We start from the raw sequence: 18,210 nt of genomic DNA, 5'->3' as shown, positions 1-18,210 counted from the left end.
TTGGAGGAAATACATGGTTCTGATTCCAGGTGAATATAGCATGGAAGATCACTTTCACAGTTTTGACTGAAAAACGCATTACCAGAAGATTCAGTTTCTTCTCAAAGCAAATGGTTCTGCCAAATGAGGACCGTTTCATTTCCTCTGTAAAATAAAGAAACAATGAGTTGATATAAACTATAGCTTTTGAAAAAGACAAACAGCTTTGGTCGAAGTCACATAGCTTAGATAAGGAAATTTTCATATTCCTTCTATGACAAGAGGCTCCTCATCGCCAATTCTATCCTCCTATAAGCTGTTTCCTCTGATTAAATATTTTTCTATTCTTGTCTTTCTGATGATTTATCTTGAGTAATGTGAGGGCTTATTTTCAAATGGTGGTACTTTTCATAGCTATGGATAATGGCATGCAAGCTGTGCTTCTGAAGGTATGGTGTGATGATATTGGCATGACTATTTCAGTGAAGACTTTCTAGTGTCTCCTCAGGGCTACAGAAAAGCTGTTAAATTTATAAGGCCTCTGTTTTCTGATGCATGGAAAAGAACAAAAAAATCTGACTGCACAGATAAACTGGCATGGGTTAATTCAATATATATCTGTAGTCTGAAGTACCCCAGTCAATGGTCTGACATGTTTTTGTATGGTATAGAGGACCTCAGAAGCTATGCTTTGTATCTTAAAAAATAAAATCATTACAAAATTATTTTAGAGTAGCATAAATCTGTGATGTCACGTTTCTACTGAAATATTTCCAACCTCATTAATATCTTCAAGACTTACACTGATTCTGAACATACAGTGCATAGAGAGAGTATTGTTGACAACTAACATATGTAAGTGAAAGTACATCATATACTGCTGTGATTTTGTTGTTGGAAGATGAGTTCATTATCTCTTCACTCTTTAGGCTACTGCCAGACTTAAATTAGCTTTGTTACTGTGGCTGTTCTTGCTTGATGGGTGGACTTGGATGTTTTGCTTTCTGTTGCTTTCTGGCTTATAAATGTTATTTCATGGTGTGTGGTTAACTCTGAATTTTTTTGGAAGTGATTCATGCTTTTTTTTAATGTGCAGTCACTAAGGTGGCTGCAGTGGTAGAGCAGTGAAGTAAAAGATTTTACTCAGTCAATTTTAGGCTTCAGTAGGAACATTTTTGCACTAATGCCTCTCTATTTAATATTTGACTGAGTAACCTGCTGTCTCACTTTAACACTTCCGTTTTTGTTCTTCATGATAGGTCTTCGAACAACAATTTTTTCACGTAAATTGACAAAAGTGGAGAAGAGATGGCCAGTTCAGCCCGAGAACATCTACTTTTTGTGCGGCGTCGCAACCCACAGCTACGGTATACTCTGAGCCCAGAGAATCTGCAGAGTTTCGCATCTCAGGGCACCATGGCTGAGAACATGAACTTGCAGCGTGCCAACAGTGACACTGATTTAGTGACCTCGGATAGCAGGTCTAGTTTGACAGCCAGTATGTATGAATACACCTTGGGGCAATCTCAGAACCTCATCATTTTCTGGGATATTAAAGAAGAAGTAGACCCAACTGACTGGATAGGACTTTATCACATAGGTAAGTGAGAACCATGTTGTAATATTTCTGTGAGTTTCTTGCTTTCTTGCAACTTCATGTTTCCTTTTCTGGTACGTGTTCTGGCACATTATCTAATTAATCTAAACATAAAGTTGAGGTAAGACTGCAGAGAATTATTTTGGATTTCTCTTTGCTTTTCTTAGTGCAGTGAACTATGTAAAAACATGACTCTAATGTAGATCTGGTTCCACAATGACCTGCTAGAAGATGAAATGCATTCTTCTTAAACAACAAATGTGCATCCAGTTTCGTGTTTTCACCTTTGCTGATGGCTGGCTTACAGACAGGAAAATTCGGAGTACCGTATTCATCATGTAACCTGACATGTTTACTGTCCAATGTTTATGCAGTTTTTTTGACACGTAAATTCTAAACATTGTGAAAAGGTATTTTGTATAATTCTTTGATTCTGTAGAACTGAAATTGTGTCAATACTGAAGGAGCGAGATTTTCTGTTTATAAGGAATTCTTGTAGAAGGAAATCCTCTAAAGATATTCTTTTATGTGCTTTTTTGTGCTGTTGAGGATATTTCATAGAAAGGAGCTGGAAGGAGCTCAAGGCTGGCCTGCAAGGGCCTGTGGGCCTGGCGTGCAAGGGCCTGTGGGCTGTGCATGCATTAGCAAATAATGTGGCTTAAAAGGAACGGATCAGTAGGTCAAAGCAGTTGGTGCTGAAACCCTAGCATCAGCAGCATATTTGCGTTGGGATTTTCCATTTCATTATGTTTAATCAGGTCCCTAGATCCAAACATCCCTGCTGCTTGTGTGGTTTAGAGCTCTTCAAAGGACAATCTTTCTGTCCCCACTAGGAACTGGAGTGTAGCTAGCAGGTAGCTGTAACAGCACATGGGGCTTAGTTGTCTTCTCAAGGAATCCAGTTCATGTGCACTAAAATTACCCTCTGAATTTAACCAGTGCTCAGTAAGTGGGACGGGTTGATTTGTTTCAAAATGCACTGCTTCTCTGAACCTAATTACTAATGTAGAAAGGAACTGTCAATTCAACCTGCCGAAAGCAGGTATAGCAGAAACTGTTGGAAACAGGTCTGACCACTGGAATTTTGTCTGTGGGACTAAGCTTAGTGCAATTAAATCAGTCTTGGTAGGATTTTGGAGAGATTTGCTGTGCCAGATTTTTCCAAGATGTTCCATCTCTGCGTCACTTAATGTTACATGCTGTGTAGATGCTGCTTCCCGTTCTTATTATTTTTTTTTTTGTCTGATATTTTTTCCCAACATTACTGGAGCTCCATGAACTGGGCAGTATTGGCTTGTGCTGTTCCAGTGCTTACTTGGTTATAAAAGCTGTATTGGAGTTTTTGCATGAGCTGCAGTCTCTACTGGAATGAACTGTGGGTATGTGCTAACATTTAAGCCACCTAAATGAAGTGTCTCCATAATAAACAGAAATGAATTTTCCCAACAGCGTTAGCAACTGAAGTGTGATCTGTGCTGTAAAGTGCACAGACTGCTAAATGAAGCTTAAACATTCTAATTTAAATACATTGAGAGCTTCATCTGAATAAAGGTTTGACACCCCTTCCCGTTGGTTTTTTTTTCACGGTTCACAGAACTTCAGGATTGGTATTCAAGATGCTAAAGTACAGCATCTTTCTGTAATTTTCTCATTGCTTCTTATTGTAGGCTATAAGTGATTTTTGTCCTACTTTCATGATTAAAAATATTTCTGCTTTAAGTCTGTTGAGCCCCTAAAGTACAAAACAATGTTAAGTTGCCCCAGGGTAAGAATCCTATAAGGAACAGCCAAATTTGTGCCTTTTTAGGCCTAAACCCCCATCATGCTACTGTGTAATACCAGAGTGTTGACTATGTTGGGTTTCCTGTTTTCTTGTTAAATGATGAAAAGTCCAGGAACTCATTCACACTGAGCTTTTGTCTCTGCTGCCACCTGAAATCCATGAGTGCTGGTGAGAGTTTTGTTACTAATTTAAAATAGATCTGAGCAGAGTCTTTTCTTCAAGACTTGTGGTTCCATCTTTCTGAATGAAGGAATTGCACATCTTTTACAACAGAGAGGTAAGGATATATTCAGCCTGATATGTATGTCTGTCTATCTTTGATTTAGGTTTTTTGAAAAGTTCTTTCAAGTGTCTAGCATCTTTTAAAAATAAAAAATGACTAAAAAAATGTAAGAGTACGATCTAAAACCTTTTTATTTGCATAACTTTTATAGATGTAGCTAAGGTAAATTAAATCCCACAGGGTATAATCCCGGACTTTCAGTCCTTTGTAATAATTGCTGTGAAGTACCCCCAGTTCCCACTTACTCCTTTGGAAGTTTGGTCGCATCCAGAGAATAGTGGTCAACGGCTCAATGTCCAGATGGAGACTGGTGACAAGTGGTGTCCCTCAGGATTCCGTGTTGGGACCTGTACTTTTTAATATCTTCATCAATGACATAGACGGTGCGATTGAATCCACCCTCAGCAAGCTTGTAGATGACACCAAGCTGAGTGGTGTGGTTGACACACCTGAGGGACAGGATGCCATCCAGAGGGACCTGGACAAGCTTGAGAAGTGGGCTCATGTGAACCTCATGAGGTTCAACAAGGCCAAGTGCAGGGTCCTGCACCTGGGTCGGGGCAGGCCCCAGTATCAATACAGGCAGGGGGGTGAAGTGATTGAGAGCGGCCTTGCTGAGAAGGACTTGGCCGTACTGGTGGATGAAAAGCTGGATGTGAGCCGGCAGTGTGCGCTCGCAGCCCAGAAGGCCAACTGTATCTTGTGGTGCATCAAAAGAAGTGTGGCCGGCACGTCAAGGGAAGTGATTCTTCCCATCTACTTTGCTCTCGTGAGACCTGACTGCATCCAGCCCTGGAGTCCTCAGCACAGGAAAGACCTGGACGTGTTGGAGTGGGTCCAGAGGAGGGCCACAAAAGTGATCCAGAGGGCTGGAACACCTCTCCAGGCTCAGAGAGTTGGGGTTCTTCAGCCTGGAGAAGAGAAGGCTTCAGGGAACACCTTATTGTGGCCTTTCAGTACTTAAAGGGGGCTTATAAGTAAGATGGGGACAGACTTTTTAGCAGAACCTGTTGTGATAGGACAAGGGGTCATGGGTTTAAACTAAAAAAGCATAGGTTTAGACCAGGTATAAGGAAGATTTTTTTTTACAATGAGGGTGGTGAAACACTGGCACAGGTTGCCTAGAGAGGTGGTAGATGCCTCATCCCTGGAAATATTCAAGGTCAGGTTGGACATGGCTCTGAGCAACCTGATCTAGTTCAAGATGTCCCTGCTTACTGCAGGGGGGTTGGAGTAGATGACCTTTAAATGTCCATTCCAACCCAAACTATTCTATGATTCTAAGTTGAGGACACTCACTTCTTATTTTCTCAGGAGAGGGATGTCTGTGGGTAAATAGAAATAAAAGCTTTGTTCTCAAACACGTTGTTAATATTCAAGGTGGTTGCTTGAGGTTATCCATCCTTTTCTTTCTTTAAAATGAAAACTGTCTCACTTAGTGCCAGAGGAGACCGACTTTCTGCCTCCTGAAGACGGCAGAAATTGTGTGTGGTCACTAAGACAAGATAGCACTGGGGCTGTGCCAGCCTGGTGCTACCCTGTGTCTTCTAGTAAAGCACCATTTTTCAAGGAGCTAGGAACAGAAAAAGGCAAATATTTTGGTTTTTATGTTATTTAAAAAAACACATTGCATAACCAAAAGCACAGTAGTAGGGCTTTTTTTTTTTTTTTAATGTTGGTCATACATTTAACTGAAAGCTGGATCAATGTTTTGAGGGAGGAAAAAGTGGCTGTTAATTCTGTAAATGAAGAGAAGGGGAAATCCTGAAAACGAGCATCATTCTGAGCTCAGGCATTAGTACAGAGAGATCTGGCAAAGGTCTGAAGCAATCCAGGTACCTTTTCACTTTAAATTAATTTCGTAGAATACATTTATTATAAAAGGAAGTGAAAATGACATACTGGGAAACTGTCTTTCTTATTCATTCACGAATTTATTCAATTAGTGCGCTCTCATTAGTTTTCTTTCATGAGAAAGCAGTTAATTCTCTACTTCTGAGTCTGGTTTCACTGCAGTTAAAACTGCAGTGCCTCACTAGGAATCCCACCAAACTTATTAGAGCCTTTTCTTTTTATGAGACTGACTACAAACCACTGTACACATTCACTGAGGAATTGCTTGGTGCAGTTGGGCACGAGACTGTCAGTAGTCAGAGTCGCTGCCTTTACTATATGTGATTTGCAGATGATTGACTTACCCTAGGGAATAGTAGACGGAGCTTTTTCTAGTGCAGTACAACTTCGGTGAAATGTTTGGCCTGCTAAATGATTATGAAAATGGATGTTATCTTTTTTAAAAGAGAAAAGCCTAAGAGGAGAAACAGAATCATCTTATTCTGAAGGACTGATTATTTTTTTTTTTAAGTGGATGTGAATTTTTTTCCAGACTTCTGTTTAAAAAAAAAAAAGTGGTGATGGGGAAGTCATAAATGAACAAATACTTCGTAGTCATAAACGGACAAATACTACAAAAAGACTGCATATTTTATTAGACATTAATTCAATGTAATGTCCTCAGGATACTCAGTAACTTTTGGTCTTTCATTTTTAAAGGCAAGAAGTTGAACCTAACTGTGAAAAATTCTAAATAGCTCTACATCACTAAATTCATGCTCAGATTTTCTAGAATTTTGTATTTTAAGCAATGTTTTTAGATACATGTGCAAGTTTGCTGCTTTTAGTACCATATGCCTATGGTCCTCTTTTTCATCACTGTGTACAGCTAAAATGTGATCTGTTTTCTTGTTGAGGGGCTGCTTTGTACAGAGGGCCTTTTTCTTGTCCAGTGTATTCCTAAGGATTATCAGAGTGCATGTGAGGGACACAGTGTATTCTATGAAGGCAAACATCCTTGTTCCTAACTATTTCTGGTTTTGTACTACTGTCTGAACTCTTTAAATTCTCAGTAGCACCTCTTGAACAGTCTTGTCCATTGAGTTTTGTTGAAGCAGCTTTGTAGCTTCAGTGGCAAGATGCGCAGAGAATGTAGATAACATATCTATAAAAGCACAGAAAAGTGTCCCAGTGAGACTACATGCAAGGGAGATATGTTATTTATGAGTCTTAGCTCTTTGTTAGGTAAATTGAGTAGTGTTGCATGAAATGTAAAATTGTCAAATCCGAAATACAGGTTTATCATTTTGAATTCAGCTTTAAGCTTTGCTTAGGATGGGTTTCTCATTTCTTCTTCAGGACCCGTTATGAGGATTGTCACTTGAAAGTGGCGAGGCGTGATGAAATTCAGAGAGGGGGGCTTTTTAGTACAGGTTTTGTACCCGTGCTTACTTTGAAGAGTAGACGTAAATTTTCAGTCTTTCTGTCCTAATGAGGAAGCCATTCTCTCTCTCTTTTTTTTTTTTTTTTTTTTTTTAAGAGCTAAACTATGATTTAGACTGAAAACCTTCTTCATCTTTTGAAGTGGTAGAAGACTACAGAATTTAACAAACAGATTTTGCATCCTGTTAGGCCCATGAAGTTTTTTTGTCCAGTACTGACCCAGCTTTTGCTCTGTACATGTACATGTACCTTTAAAAATGTTTGTTCCAATAAATATTTAAGCTACTAGAGTTTTACAGATATTTTTTTCTCCAATTAAGAGGAATCTGAGTTTTGCCATGGCAAGAGTGTTCAGGCTCTGAGTCCTCTAGTGAGTAAGGCTGTGCAAAGTATTGCACTGGGTTGGAATCAAAGAAGAGAAATGGATATTCAGTTCAAAGGGACATGTGAGTCCCAGTTTTCTTGCTACTGTGTTATTGTAGCAACAGGGTACCACGACTTACTTGGGAAGTGAGAACTGCTCAAGAAGATGAGCAGGGTGGGTGCTTGTGGGATGCTGAGAGAAGTGGAATCTTGACGAGTTCTATGGGTTGCCGTGAAGTCTTATGTTTAAAGACATCAGAAAGTACCAAATGAAGACTAAAAAGTCAGGAGAGAGAGGCAAACCCTACTTTTGGTTTAAATAGATTAAGTCCCATGGCCAAATTGCCCAGGTTGGCCTACTTTTGTCCTAATTTACAGAGTCCTATTTATGAGATGCATGCCCTTATTCTAGAGATCCTTAGCACATTTAAAATGCTGGCTATCAAAGGTCATTATATTTATTTCCATCAGCTCTTTTCACAGGCTGCTTGGCTTTTTGTTATACCTACAGCATGGATCCACAATAGCATCATAAAAACAACACAAAAATCAAAACAACAAGAAAAACCTGATGCAAGGTTATATAGGGCAATTTAGATACGATCTAGGTTTATACTAAGCTTTCTACGGTAATGGAGTTTGGAGCCTTTCCATTTCAGGTCAGACAAGATTAAACAGAAAAAAGCTTTCACATAAACTGCCTTTAATACACTTAAAATAGTGGCTTACATTAGGCAGAGAGATTATAAAATGTTAAGATAATTTATTCCCAGAAGATTTTTCTGGTTTCCATTATAGAAAACATACAAAGTAGTAACTTTATTATCTTCCAGAAAAGCCCGATTATTCACTTGACTTTTTTTCCTTCCTGCTTTAGCAATTTGAGTACCTTCTGTACTTTAAAATCTGAGCAGTACTGTTAATGGCTGTTGACTAGTTACTAGGCACAACAGTATTAATCTGTGGTTACACCTCATTTTGGCTGCTACTAATGCCTCCAAACCATGAGCTTGGCTTCCCATGTAGAAGAGTCGGTCTTTACCAGCTGGCTTCATGGTAAAGTCTTCAGCTGAGGCCTCCAGGAGGCTGCTGTTGCGTTGTTTGTTATCAACTGTTGGGATTTTTTTTTTATTTATATCATTGAAAGTCTAAGCACTGTGGTGGTTTTGGTCTCTTCAAAAAATAAACAAAAGGAGTAGCTATGGCTCTGAAGCTCCGGAAAAGCCATACCTGTGCGTGTTGAGATGTCAGTGAAACTCCCACTGGAGATGTCCGCTTACATAATATGTATAACAAAGCAAAATTCATAGTCGACAGTAAGTAAGATTACAGGAGAGAACTTCAATTTATATTGGTGTGTATCTGGGATTGGTGCTGGCCTGTATCTGTCTGATGTTGATATTTTTGATAAGTAAAAGTGTGTGGAAAAAGTTGTCCTGAAATACCTCATTTGCTGGTCACCTAGTGCTATTTAGGGAAAGGCCACCTCTTGAATGGGCTAATGCAAAGTGAAAGCAGTCTAGTATTGGAATTGTATCCTAAAATCATATGCGATGAGGCTTACAGTGATTTAAAATCAAATCTGTAATAAACAAAGGGTCTTCAGAAGCTTTCCCTCCAGGTACTGCATTTCAACCTTATTCTTTCCTTTCTTCCTAGATCCTGACCCATAAGCAAAGCTACTTTTTCCCCACCACAGAATTTGGTACTTTCTCCTCCTTAGTTGTGAGCTAATAATTTTGCTTAAGAATCAGTGTATGGACAGCATAATATTTTCTCTTTACTGCAAAAGTTAGAAGACATGACTAGAAAGAGCTTTCTCTATGTATTTTCATTGCATGCAGCAGGTGCCTTAAAAGATACACTCACTACATTAAAATACACTTATATTTGTTGTAAGAAGAAAAGAATTATTTCCATGCTAAAAAGTCTTGTAGGGTGATATTTATGTTTGGAAGAAGTTCAGGCTGCGACAGAGAAAGTGTTGCCAGAACATCCAAACTTTTCAGTTAATTGTGTTTTTAAAGCTTTTGAGATACCCCTGACCTGAAAACCAGACAAATGTAGCTGCAGGGAGTGTTGTCAGTATCTTTCCACTGCAGGAGGTTTTGGCACGACAACATTTATAATCCTTTGGATAGAAAGCAGTGTTCTCCCCACCCTGCCTTTTTGATGTAAGTGGCTGTTCCAGCAGATGGAAAGATGGCAAGTATAAACACTGGTTAATAGTAAACTATATACATTACTGAATTCATAATATTTCTCTTTACTGTAAAACTGCCTTGTGTTAGCTTGGGTTTTTTATTTGTTTGAAGGAAATTTGCTTTCATTTTGATTTTTTTTTTTTTTTTTTTAAAAGGCATTTGCTGAACTGTTTTCTATCATCAAACCAACATGCTGTACAGTATTTTCAAAATAATTTGGGAAAAACAGTTATTTCAAATCACTGACAACTGGATTGAAAAAGTAGTTGCATTAATTCATCTATTAATTTGTTTCATGTAAGTAATAGATTATGGATTAGTTTTGCATTATGCACAGCGTTAGAATTCCTCCTGTAAATTTTTTATGATGTTCTTGGCTCCTTCATCTGCATGGATTTATCAATGACTATAAGAATCAGAATTAATGGAGAAGTGTTATAAGCTGAGTGTTAAATCTAGTATGTTAAGGATGTGACTGATGTAGTTAAAAACAGTGGCACTTAAAAAGACGAGAAACATGCATACTCTGAAACTAACACTTTATTGGTGGATATGTTTAATGTAACCTTTTAATATATGCTGATATTGGATACACAGGTTCCTAAATTATAACCAAAGGAGGTTACTGAAGGTGTCAATATTGGTCTTGATAGGCCTCCTTTCCTAGCAAAGCTGATCAAGATATATCTTGCAACTTATGCTATTTGAGGAACAAAAATGATGCAGAGAATGGCCAGATCTGACCATCTTAGAGCTCCTCTGGTACAGAGCCATTATCAGCTGGGCCTGAGCTGTACCCAGCCCTTGTACAATTTGCCAGTTTGGCATAGGAGAGGTACTGGTGTGGGGTGAAGATGCTACGAGAGTGCAGTTAAAGTGACTATGCTTAGCTGATGTTTACTCCTTGGGAAAAACAAAGCTTACAAACGTTTGCATCGGCAGCCTTTCTTGTGTTTTTGCCCAGCAGCATCCAGGACTCCATCCCTGTCACTCTGGTGGGCAGCCAATTCCCAGGCAGGCAAGTCCTGTGCTTCAGAGTGTTGTTTCAAGGTCTGGTCAAACTGAGATCTGCCTCCTTTGTCTAGCAGTCATTCAGAGTTAATGTCAAACTGTTTAGTCTTCGGTTGTATTCAGAGTCACTAATCACTCGTTTCATCGCTAATGTGTCAGTAGTCCCTGAAAGTTTATAAAAATTAGTAGATTCATTGCCTTTGTCACTCCTGCCCTGACCTTGGGAATAAATTAATCTTTTATACCCCAGTGTGTGGTAATGCAAAAAATGAACCTACAATTTCCATAAAAATAACATAGCCATTTCCCATATACTGTAGTAAGGAGAAGAGGAAAAGGTTCAACAAAGATTTGTTACTTTGCCTGGAAGAAGTGAGGCGAGTACTGTAAAGTGTTAAGTGAATGTAAAGGAGCTTATTTTGAAAACTTATAGAATATATTCAGAATAACTCACAGAGTTATGCAGATAGATAATCAGATCATAAGGGAAATGGACAAAGAATATTCTTAAAGGGCATATTTAAGAATTCCATTTCAGCTTGATCTCTTCTTGCACGTCACTGTTAACATCAAGCCCTCTTTAACTGTACATGGAAGAAGGTTTCATTGGTACAGGTCACTGGTTTCTAGTTTTCTTACATAAAGCATGATTAGAAATTCAGTTTCTGTTTTTCCCTGACATTAATTCTCTGGTCGTTGCTTTTCAGTTGCCATTAGAAGTTTTCATTATCAGATATGATATGAACTCTCATGCTCCATGAAATGCTTCCTTCCTTGAGAATTTAAACGTTATCTGATGATCATAAACATGGTTCACATGGGTGGAGTTGCGCTTGAGGATAATTTTTGAAAGATAAAAACTGAAAGCTTGGACCTACTAGATGTCATCTGTGAAGAGGACTAAGAATTGAAGGCATTTGGTGCCTTGCAAGGTCAGGACCTTAATCAGTGTTCTGTCTTTGCCATCAAATGTGTTAGTGCTTTCCTGCATATGAAGCCAGTTAAGCCTAAATGGGTTTGGCTTTGTAAGATGAAATATGTGTAGAAAAACATTATAGTGCAATAGCAGGCAGATACTGTTGTCACTGAGATAAATACCCAGTGATGACCTCATAAAAAAAGGAAAAAAAATAACATCTTTCTGTGTTCACTGTAGTTTAATTTGTATATAGATTTTCACGCATGACATAGTTCAGCAGATGGTAGCCTGCAGGGAGAGGGAAAATTCAGTTCAAGAAATTTTTAAACATAGATGCATCGCTGAATTTTAGTAGACTTACAGACAGACAGTTGCTTGCAAGGTACTGAGTAAGGATGCAACAATCTAGCAAAGTCAACAATGAATGAGATTTTAGGAGTTATTGATAGAGTAGTACTTAATGTGCAGGCAACAATACTTTCTTTGATGCATTATTTAACTTGCAAATTATTTGAGGAATAAGATGAAAAATACCTTGTCAAGTTTCCATTAAAGAAAACCCAAACCAAACAACAACAAAACCACACCCGTGATCTATTTTTGGCAAATAAAGTCAAAGACAACCCACCTGACATCAGTGCCATTTCACCAAATGGTGTAAATAGCTTTATGACTTTTGTTGTCCATTCAGCTAGGTATTCTGAGTCATTAGCACATAAGATTTTGATTTTGAAAAGCAGTTCTAATTACAGCATACTTAATTGAGTATACTGCTTCTCTCCTGCTCAAGCGGTTAAATAAAAATTACTGCCTTTCAGATTAGTGTAGATTACTGTCTTCTGCTACATTGGCTGAGTAGGGCTAAACTGGCAGAGCACTTCCAAGAGTACAAACAACTCTATGCTGGTTTAGCATCTTGAATGGGATGAGGGAGAGCAGCAGGGGCAGCTGCAGGGAACCTGCAGGAGTGTGTAACCAGGAGTGAGAGGGACTCTCTCTTTGGCAGTAATTTGCCACTGGACCTGCTCAGCCACAATGTGCAGCGGTGACCCCGACAGAGAGGGTGTGATGGGATGTGATTGGTAGCCTGCTTAATAGGAGTGCAAGTCTTGAGTGCGCTTTTAGTAATTACTTATTTATGCCCTGGGTTTACTTGCGTTGCTGGGCGTAGCTGTGTTGGCGAGCCTTTGTTTCTAGTTGCATGTAATTCTAGGTTCTGTTCTTTGCTTGCAGAGTCCCAGGGAATTACTGCTAGGAATTTAAAGGAAATAATGGAAATATTGTTATCTGTAGGTGCTTTCAAGATACTTACGCAGATTAATACAGCTGCTTTGCCTTTGTTAGTCTACACAGTTTTGTGGTCCTTTTATTGCTGTTGCATGTTGGCACTGCAAGAGAGGAAGCTTTTTAGTGCTGAGATTTCACCTAAAATGTTAAATAAGCAAGACGGTTATCTCCTTTTTTGAATTCTAGTGATGATTTTAATATAATTGGCTTTGATATTTGACACTGTTAAAATGATACTGCTTCTAAGGAATTGCCGCATGACCTTTGTGTTTCTTTTAGCTTTGGTCTCATCCAGTTTAGTCTGCAGAGCCATTTAGTACTTGTCATAAGCAGTGTTTGGCTTCATCTGCTCTCATCTTCATGACATGAGCTTAAAGATTCTAGACTAAAAGTAACTATATTGGCATCCTTTTTGTTTAAGAGGTAAATCTTAGCCCTGAAGAAATAGTCAATCTCATTACAAAACTGATAAAGCACATGTGTGAAGAGAAAGATCTAAGTAATATATGGGGAAAAAAAAGTCATTCCATTACTCTGAATATGATAGGATGGTGCTAAAGACAGGTTAGCAGTTTTTCTGGTTGTTACAGGAAAACTGTTTATACTATCAGTGCATTACTCGGAGTTAACTTATGTTGAAAATCCTACAGTCTCTTCTGCTGAAGTAGATTTCAGAGATCCTGGGCAATCTTCCAGTCTCCTTTTTCACTCTTCTGCATCTACTGCATGAGAGGTAATGAAGAATAGATTAGTAAGATGCTATTGCTTGGGTAATGTCTTTTCACTTAGGACTGCTGTGCAATTAAACGTAGTTCATCAGGACTGTGTCATAAAATACCATTTTAATTTCCAGTGGAAAACAGTCTTCCATTTAACTAGGGCATGAACCACAATTACTTTGAGGTAGGTTATTTGGTACTCAAGAATATTTACTAACGTCTTGGTAATCTTGTGGATACTTACCAGAAACTCTGGTTATTGTAAAAAAATTGAAGCTATGTTTGGGTAGTTGGATGTGACGTACATTAATCTAAAAACTGCATTTGACTAAAACTAGAGCATTGTGATTCTTTAAAGATGCAAAGAGCCTGTTAAAAGTAGTTGATTTCAAAATAGTGGAGCAGGATGAACTCGCTCTTTAGAGGTCCCGCTTGCTCACTATTCAAGAATGTGCATTACCATTTAGCATTACTTCAGTTCTCTTTTTGCTCGAAGGTTGAGCAATTTCTTTCAGAAAATTAACTTTCAGCTAATAAGCTTACATAAACAAAACCCCCAAATACTTTTTTTTCAGGTTATTTGTTTGTTGGGTTATTTTATTTTTTTTTTAGCAATACATTGGCTTGCATTGAGTGTGATTTGTTTGTTTGTTTGTTTTTCTCCAAATCCCACTCCTGGTCCTTCCACCCAGTTTCTTTTAATGGAAGGGTCTGTGGAAATATGTCAAAATTTAGATTTATGACATTCTGGATACTGCGAGCAAAGAAACAAACAAGCTAATTTGAAGTAGGGAATGATTAAATGATTACTTTGTTTATTTATTTTTTTTCCCCAGCTCCACACACTTCTTATTTCTGCTTCTGTGAGTTTGAGGATTCTGTATACACCTTCTCACTTAGTCTCTCTTTCTGCCTTCGTACTTCTCCTTCTTGTATTCTTATACTGTATTTCTTGTGTTAAAAAAAGGGGAGTCTGGGAAAAATCATTAAGATTATCGTGAAGTTGAATCTGCCTTGCCCTAGACAAAACTAACATGTCCTTCCTCCAGAAAAACCCACTGTCTTTCAGTGTAATTTTGGGTTGAATCTAATTTGGTTATAGTTTTCCTTTGGGTACTTGCTGATCCGACTTCTCGCGCGGCTAACTCACTGCTTTGTCTAGTGGAGCGTGGCAGGGAGGCAGTGTGGGGCTGCTTCTCCACAGGCTGTCTGCTGATCTGGTGGTTGTAACTACTAGCTTCAATGTGAAACTATGTCATTTGAAGAGCAGTTGGATCTCGGCTTTCCTGTATGAGATAAAAGCTTTAAAAGAATGAAATATTTCTGGATGTTGGGATTGGTGTGTTTAGAACTTGTGTATGATGAAGGACTTCATGGATTGCTAAGGGGCATGCTAAGGTTTGGAAACCTCTTTTTTTGTCAGACCAGGTAAAGATGACAAATTATATAAAGGGATCGAGGGATATTCCAATAGAGAGAAGTCATAGAAAAATGAAGTCCAAGGCAGTCATCTGGAAAGACTGAACAGGCACTGCTACAAACTGTGAAGACTGTCAAGAGTAATGGAGAAAATGAGGAGGAGGCACAGAGTTTTATTGTCTTGATTGCATCTGTCTGAAGAGTGACTTTGTGCTGTAAACTCAGGGTGCAGTTCCAATCCATTGTGAGAACCCCAGTTGATCACTTCTGAAAGAGTCGGGGGGCATTGATGGGATTGCTTCTCAGAACTGGCTGGTGATGCTAACGTGGTGTTGAAGATTCTGTACCACGTCTGGACCATGCTACATTTCCAAAAGCTGTATGTGCATATGGAGTGAGCATCCCAAGTGAAACAAGTGGCTTGGCACCTTTGCCAGCCCAGCACATGGGTATGCATCGTCGCTTGGTAAACGTCTAGCCAAAGGCATCTGTTCAGCATTGTCATGTTGCTAAATTAATGTCTAATACATGATGGCATAAAAAAGTTTTAATGAAAAAATGCCTTTTTTCGCTTAATGACTGAGAATACTCAGAATACTTGAGTTGCACTCTTTGTGGCTCACAAATATGTGAGAATCAAGAGAAGGGCAAAAGCAATTCGTACTAACTATTGTTTCATGAAGTCTTTATTGTTTGCCAAATGGAATTTTCATTTGTTCCTGTCATGATTTCAGATATTCAGAAACATGAAACCATGGAGATGAGTGGTTGTTGGAAAGGCTATAAAAAAGTTTCTGGTTCTTTGCTTTTGTTTTCAAAGAGTTAAGCTTTTCCAAGACAGCCGTCCTGATTACATTGCTGGAGACCCTTGAAGGTAGGGACTTCTTGTTTTGTTGTCCCTGGGTGATGACCTCCACGTAGCCAGCGTGAGCCAGAGCCAGAGCTCTGTGATGAGGTGGTTCTGTGGTGCATTATGCATCTCACTGAAGAGGCTTCATCTTGGGATGTATAGTTACCCTAGGGGTAAGCACCAGGGATATGAAATAAAGTTCTCATGAGGCATAACGGCAGCGATATTTTTAATTTAAATATTGTGGAGATTCACTAAACTATACCAAGGAAGGGTTTTTGTCTCCGCATGGGGAAAAAGCAAAACAAAACAAAACCCCACTTTACTTTCCTGATTAGCCATAGTACATCGCTTTTAAAGTGGGTATAAGGAGAGTTACGATGATGGAAAACAAACATTGTGTTTCAGAGAAAATATTTCGGGTTCTTTTAGAGCTTCCTCCTGTTCATTTCTTTAGAAATCTAAGACTGACTTATCTTATTGTGTTTGTATTGGATGAATTTCTTCCAGGATGTGTTGGCTCATTTCCTTGAGTACTTCTAAATTTTCTGAATTTTTTTCAGTCACAACAGATAGCTTAAAAAGCTTTAAGGAAATGAGTCAACTTCCTGAAATAAATTGCTTACTGAATAAAGGATACTGTGTTCAAAATCATAGATGCCCTTGATGGTTCTGTGGATACTGATTTACAGATATTCTCTGAAAACCTGTTAGATATACTGCATTTTCCAAAAGGATTTGAGAGAAAGTATGCCAAAAGAGCACCTGAGCTTTGCAGTTAGAAATGTAGGGTGTGCTTTCAGACTCCCAGGTGTCAGTGCGAGAGAGGTGCGGATAGGGAAGTGACAGGCAGAATCTCTAATGCAAAATTAAGGGTGTCCCTGAACTTGAGTGTAAATTAAGAGGGGTAATACAAAGATGCCGAATTGAGGACTACCAAGCTTTCTTAAAATAGCATCCTGAAATCTGAAGGCTGCATAGGCAATGTGTTTCACTCCTTATTTCATCACTCGCAAACAGTTTGCATACTGATTTCGGGAGCCCTTTCTGATGGCATTCTCCGTGTCCTGCCGTCGCCTAAAGCAGGTGCGTTTGCCCTGTGAGGAAAGGCCCACGACCTGGCCCCCCTCCCTCCTTTTGGGGCTGCAGGAGACCCAGCAGAGAGTTTTTCTGTGTGGGGCTTTGCTGAGTTGCGGTGCTGGCAACTGACTGGAATCCTACATAGTTAGCTTAAAAATAAGTAAGAGGACACCATTTTAATAACATATATGTCTTATACAGTAGATAGGCAAGGCTTTGGGATTTTCTTTGCTTCCCAAGAATCACAAAGCAACTCGGGGACAGAAGTAAGGAAGCCAGCATCAAACATCATGATTCGGGATTTTCTCTCTAATGAGCCAAACTAAAAGCAAAACCAGATGATCTGGAATTTTTAAGAAGTTTGACATCTGGATCTGGATCTGAACTTTGAACTTGGATGCAGCAGTAATTAGCCAGCTTGCCCTGCTTTAGTGTATTACATAGAAATAAAGCATTAAATACCTTATCTCCAAACAGATGATATACCCTGTCCGCGTTTCAGGCACTCTGGAAAAATCTGAATACATGCAGATCACAATGGAGAGAAGAAAGTGCAGAGTAATTGCAAAGGAGTTGACCCTATTGGTATGTAAAGTGTCTCAAAACAATGAGAGCCAGATAAATGCAGGTGCAAAACAAAAATCCAGCTGTGATGCTCTACCTAAAAGTTCCCATCCTGTGAAGGGAGGGAGTCGGAAGATAGTGCAGGGCTCTGCCTCTGGCTTTCTAGTTGTCGTCAGTGTTTGTTCATGACTGTAAGTCATGAACAGGTGACTTGTTACATTTCTCTTTTCGGAGCGTAAGTGTTGGCCATGGTAGTTTGGTACTTTGATTTATAAGCTTTTTAATATAACCTTTAGGAGTGAAGTAGCAGTATGTATTAGGAGTTGCAGCTGCAAGTTTCAGGGCAGTTTTGTCCTGGCGTTAAATGCAACTGAAATCTTTCCTGAGGAGGATGGCATGTCTAGGGGGCGGTGGACCAACCAACCTAAAACCCCAAAAAACCAACTACAATCATGAGAAGTTGTAAAGCAGTTCACAGTGTTGAGGGTTTAGGATAGCAATGGCTTTTTTTCCCTCAATTTTGGGAATATTTGGAAAAGAGTATCATGTGGTATATCTGTTACGGTTTCTCTCCAAGTCATAAATATTTCCAACCATTTATGCTTTCCTGATAAAATCCGACTACTTCATTTTGTAGTTAATTTTTTTTTTAATCATTCCCAGTTCTTGTGGAGGTTGCAAGGCTGGGACTCTGTGACTGCGTGGGGAGGGAACGGGTGATGCATTCCTCTTAGCAAGGTCAAGCAAAAGGCCTGAATAGTCATGGTTTATTTAAAAAACCAACCAAACAAACAAAAACCCAAACAAAAAAAAACCACACCACCACCACAAAAAATACTGCAGTAGTAGAAGTCTCCCTGTTGAAGAATCTGAAGA

The 18,210-nt window shown here is 39.0% G+C and overlaps 1 protein-coding gene across 1 annotated transcript in view; it reads left to right on the top strand.

Annotated features, from left to right (window-relative positions):
• Positions 1-1,287: 1,287 nt before the first annotated feature.
• Positions 1,288-18,210, top strand: part of HECW2 (HECT, C2 and WW domain containing E3 ubiquitin protein ligase 2) — a 114,742-nt gene continuing 97,819 nt past the window's right edge. Inside the window, exon 1 of the mRNA XM_009890155.1 lies at positions 1,288-1,579. Within this exon, the coding sequence (XP_009888457.1) occupies positions 1,288-1,579 (292 nt within the window). The remainder of the gene's footprint in view (positions 1,580-18,210) is intronic.

The sequence above is a fragment of the Charadrius vociferus genome, unplaced genomic scaffold (genome assembly GCF_000708025.1).
Source record: "Charadrius vociferus isolate BGI_N301 unplaced genomic scaffold, ASM70802v2 scaffold147, whole genome shotgun sequence".
NCBI lineage: Eukaryota > Metazoa > Chordata > Aves > Charadriiformes > Charadriidae > Charadrius > Charadrius vociferus.
Note: the sequence above shows the minus strand (reverse complement) of the source record. Positions and strands in the feature narration are given on the sequence as shown.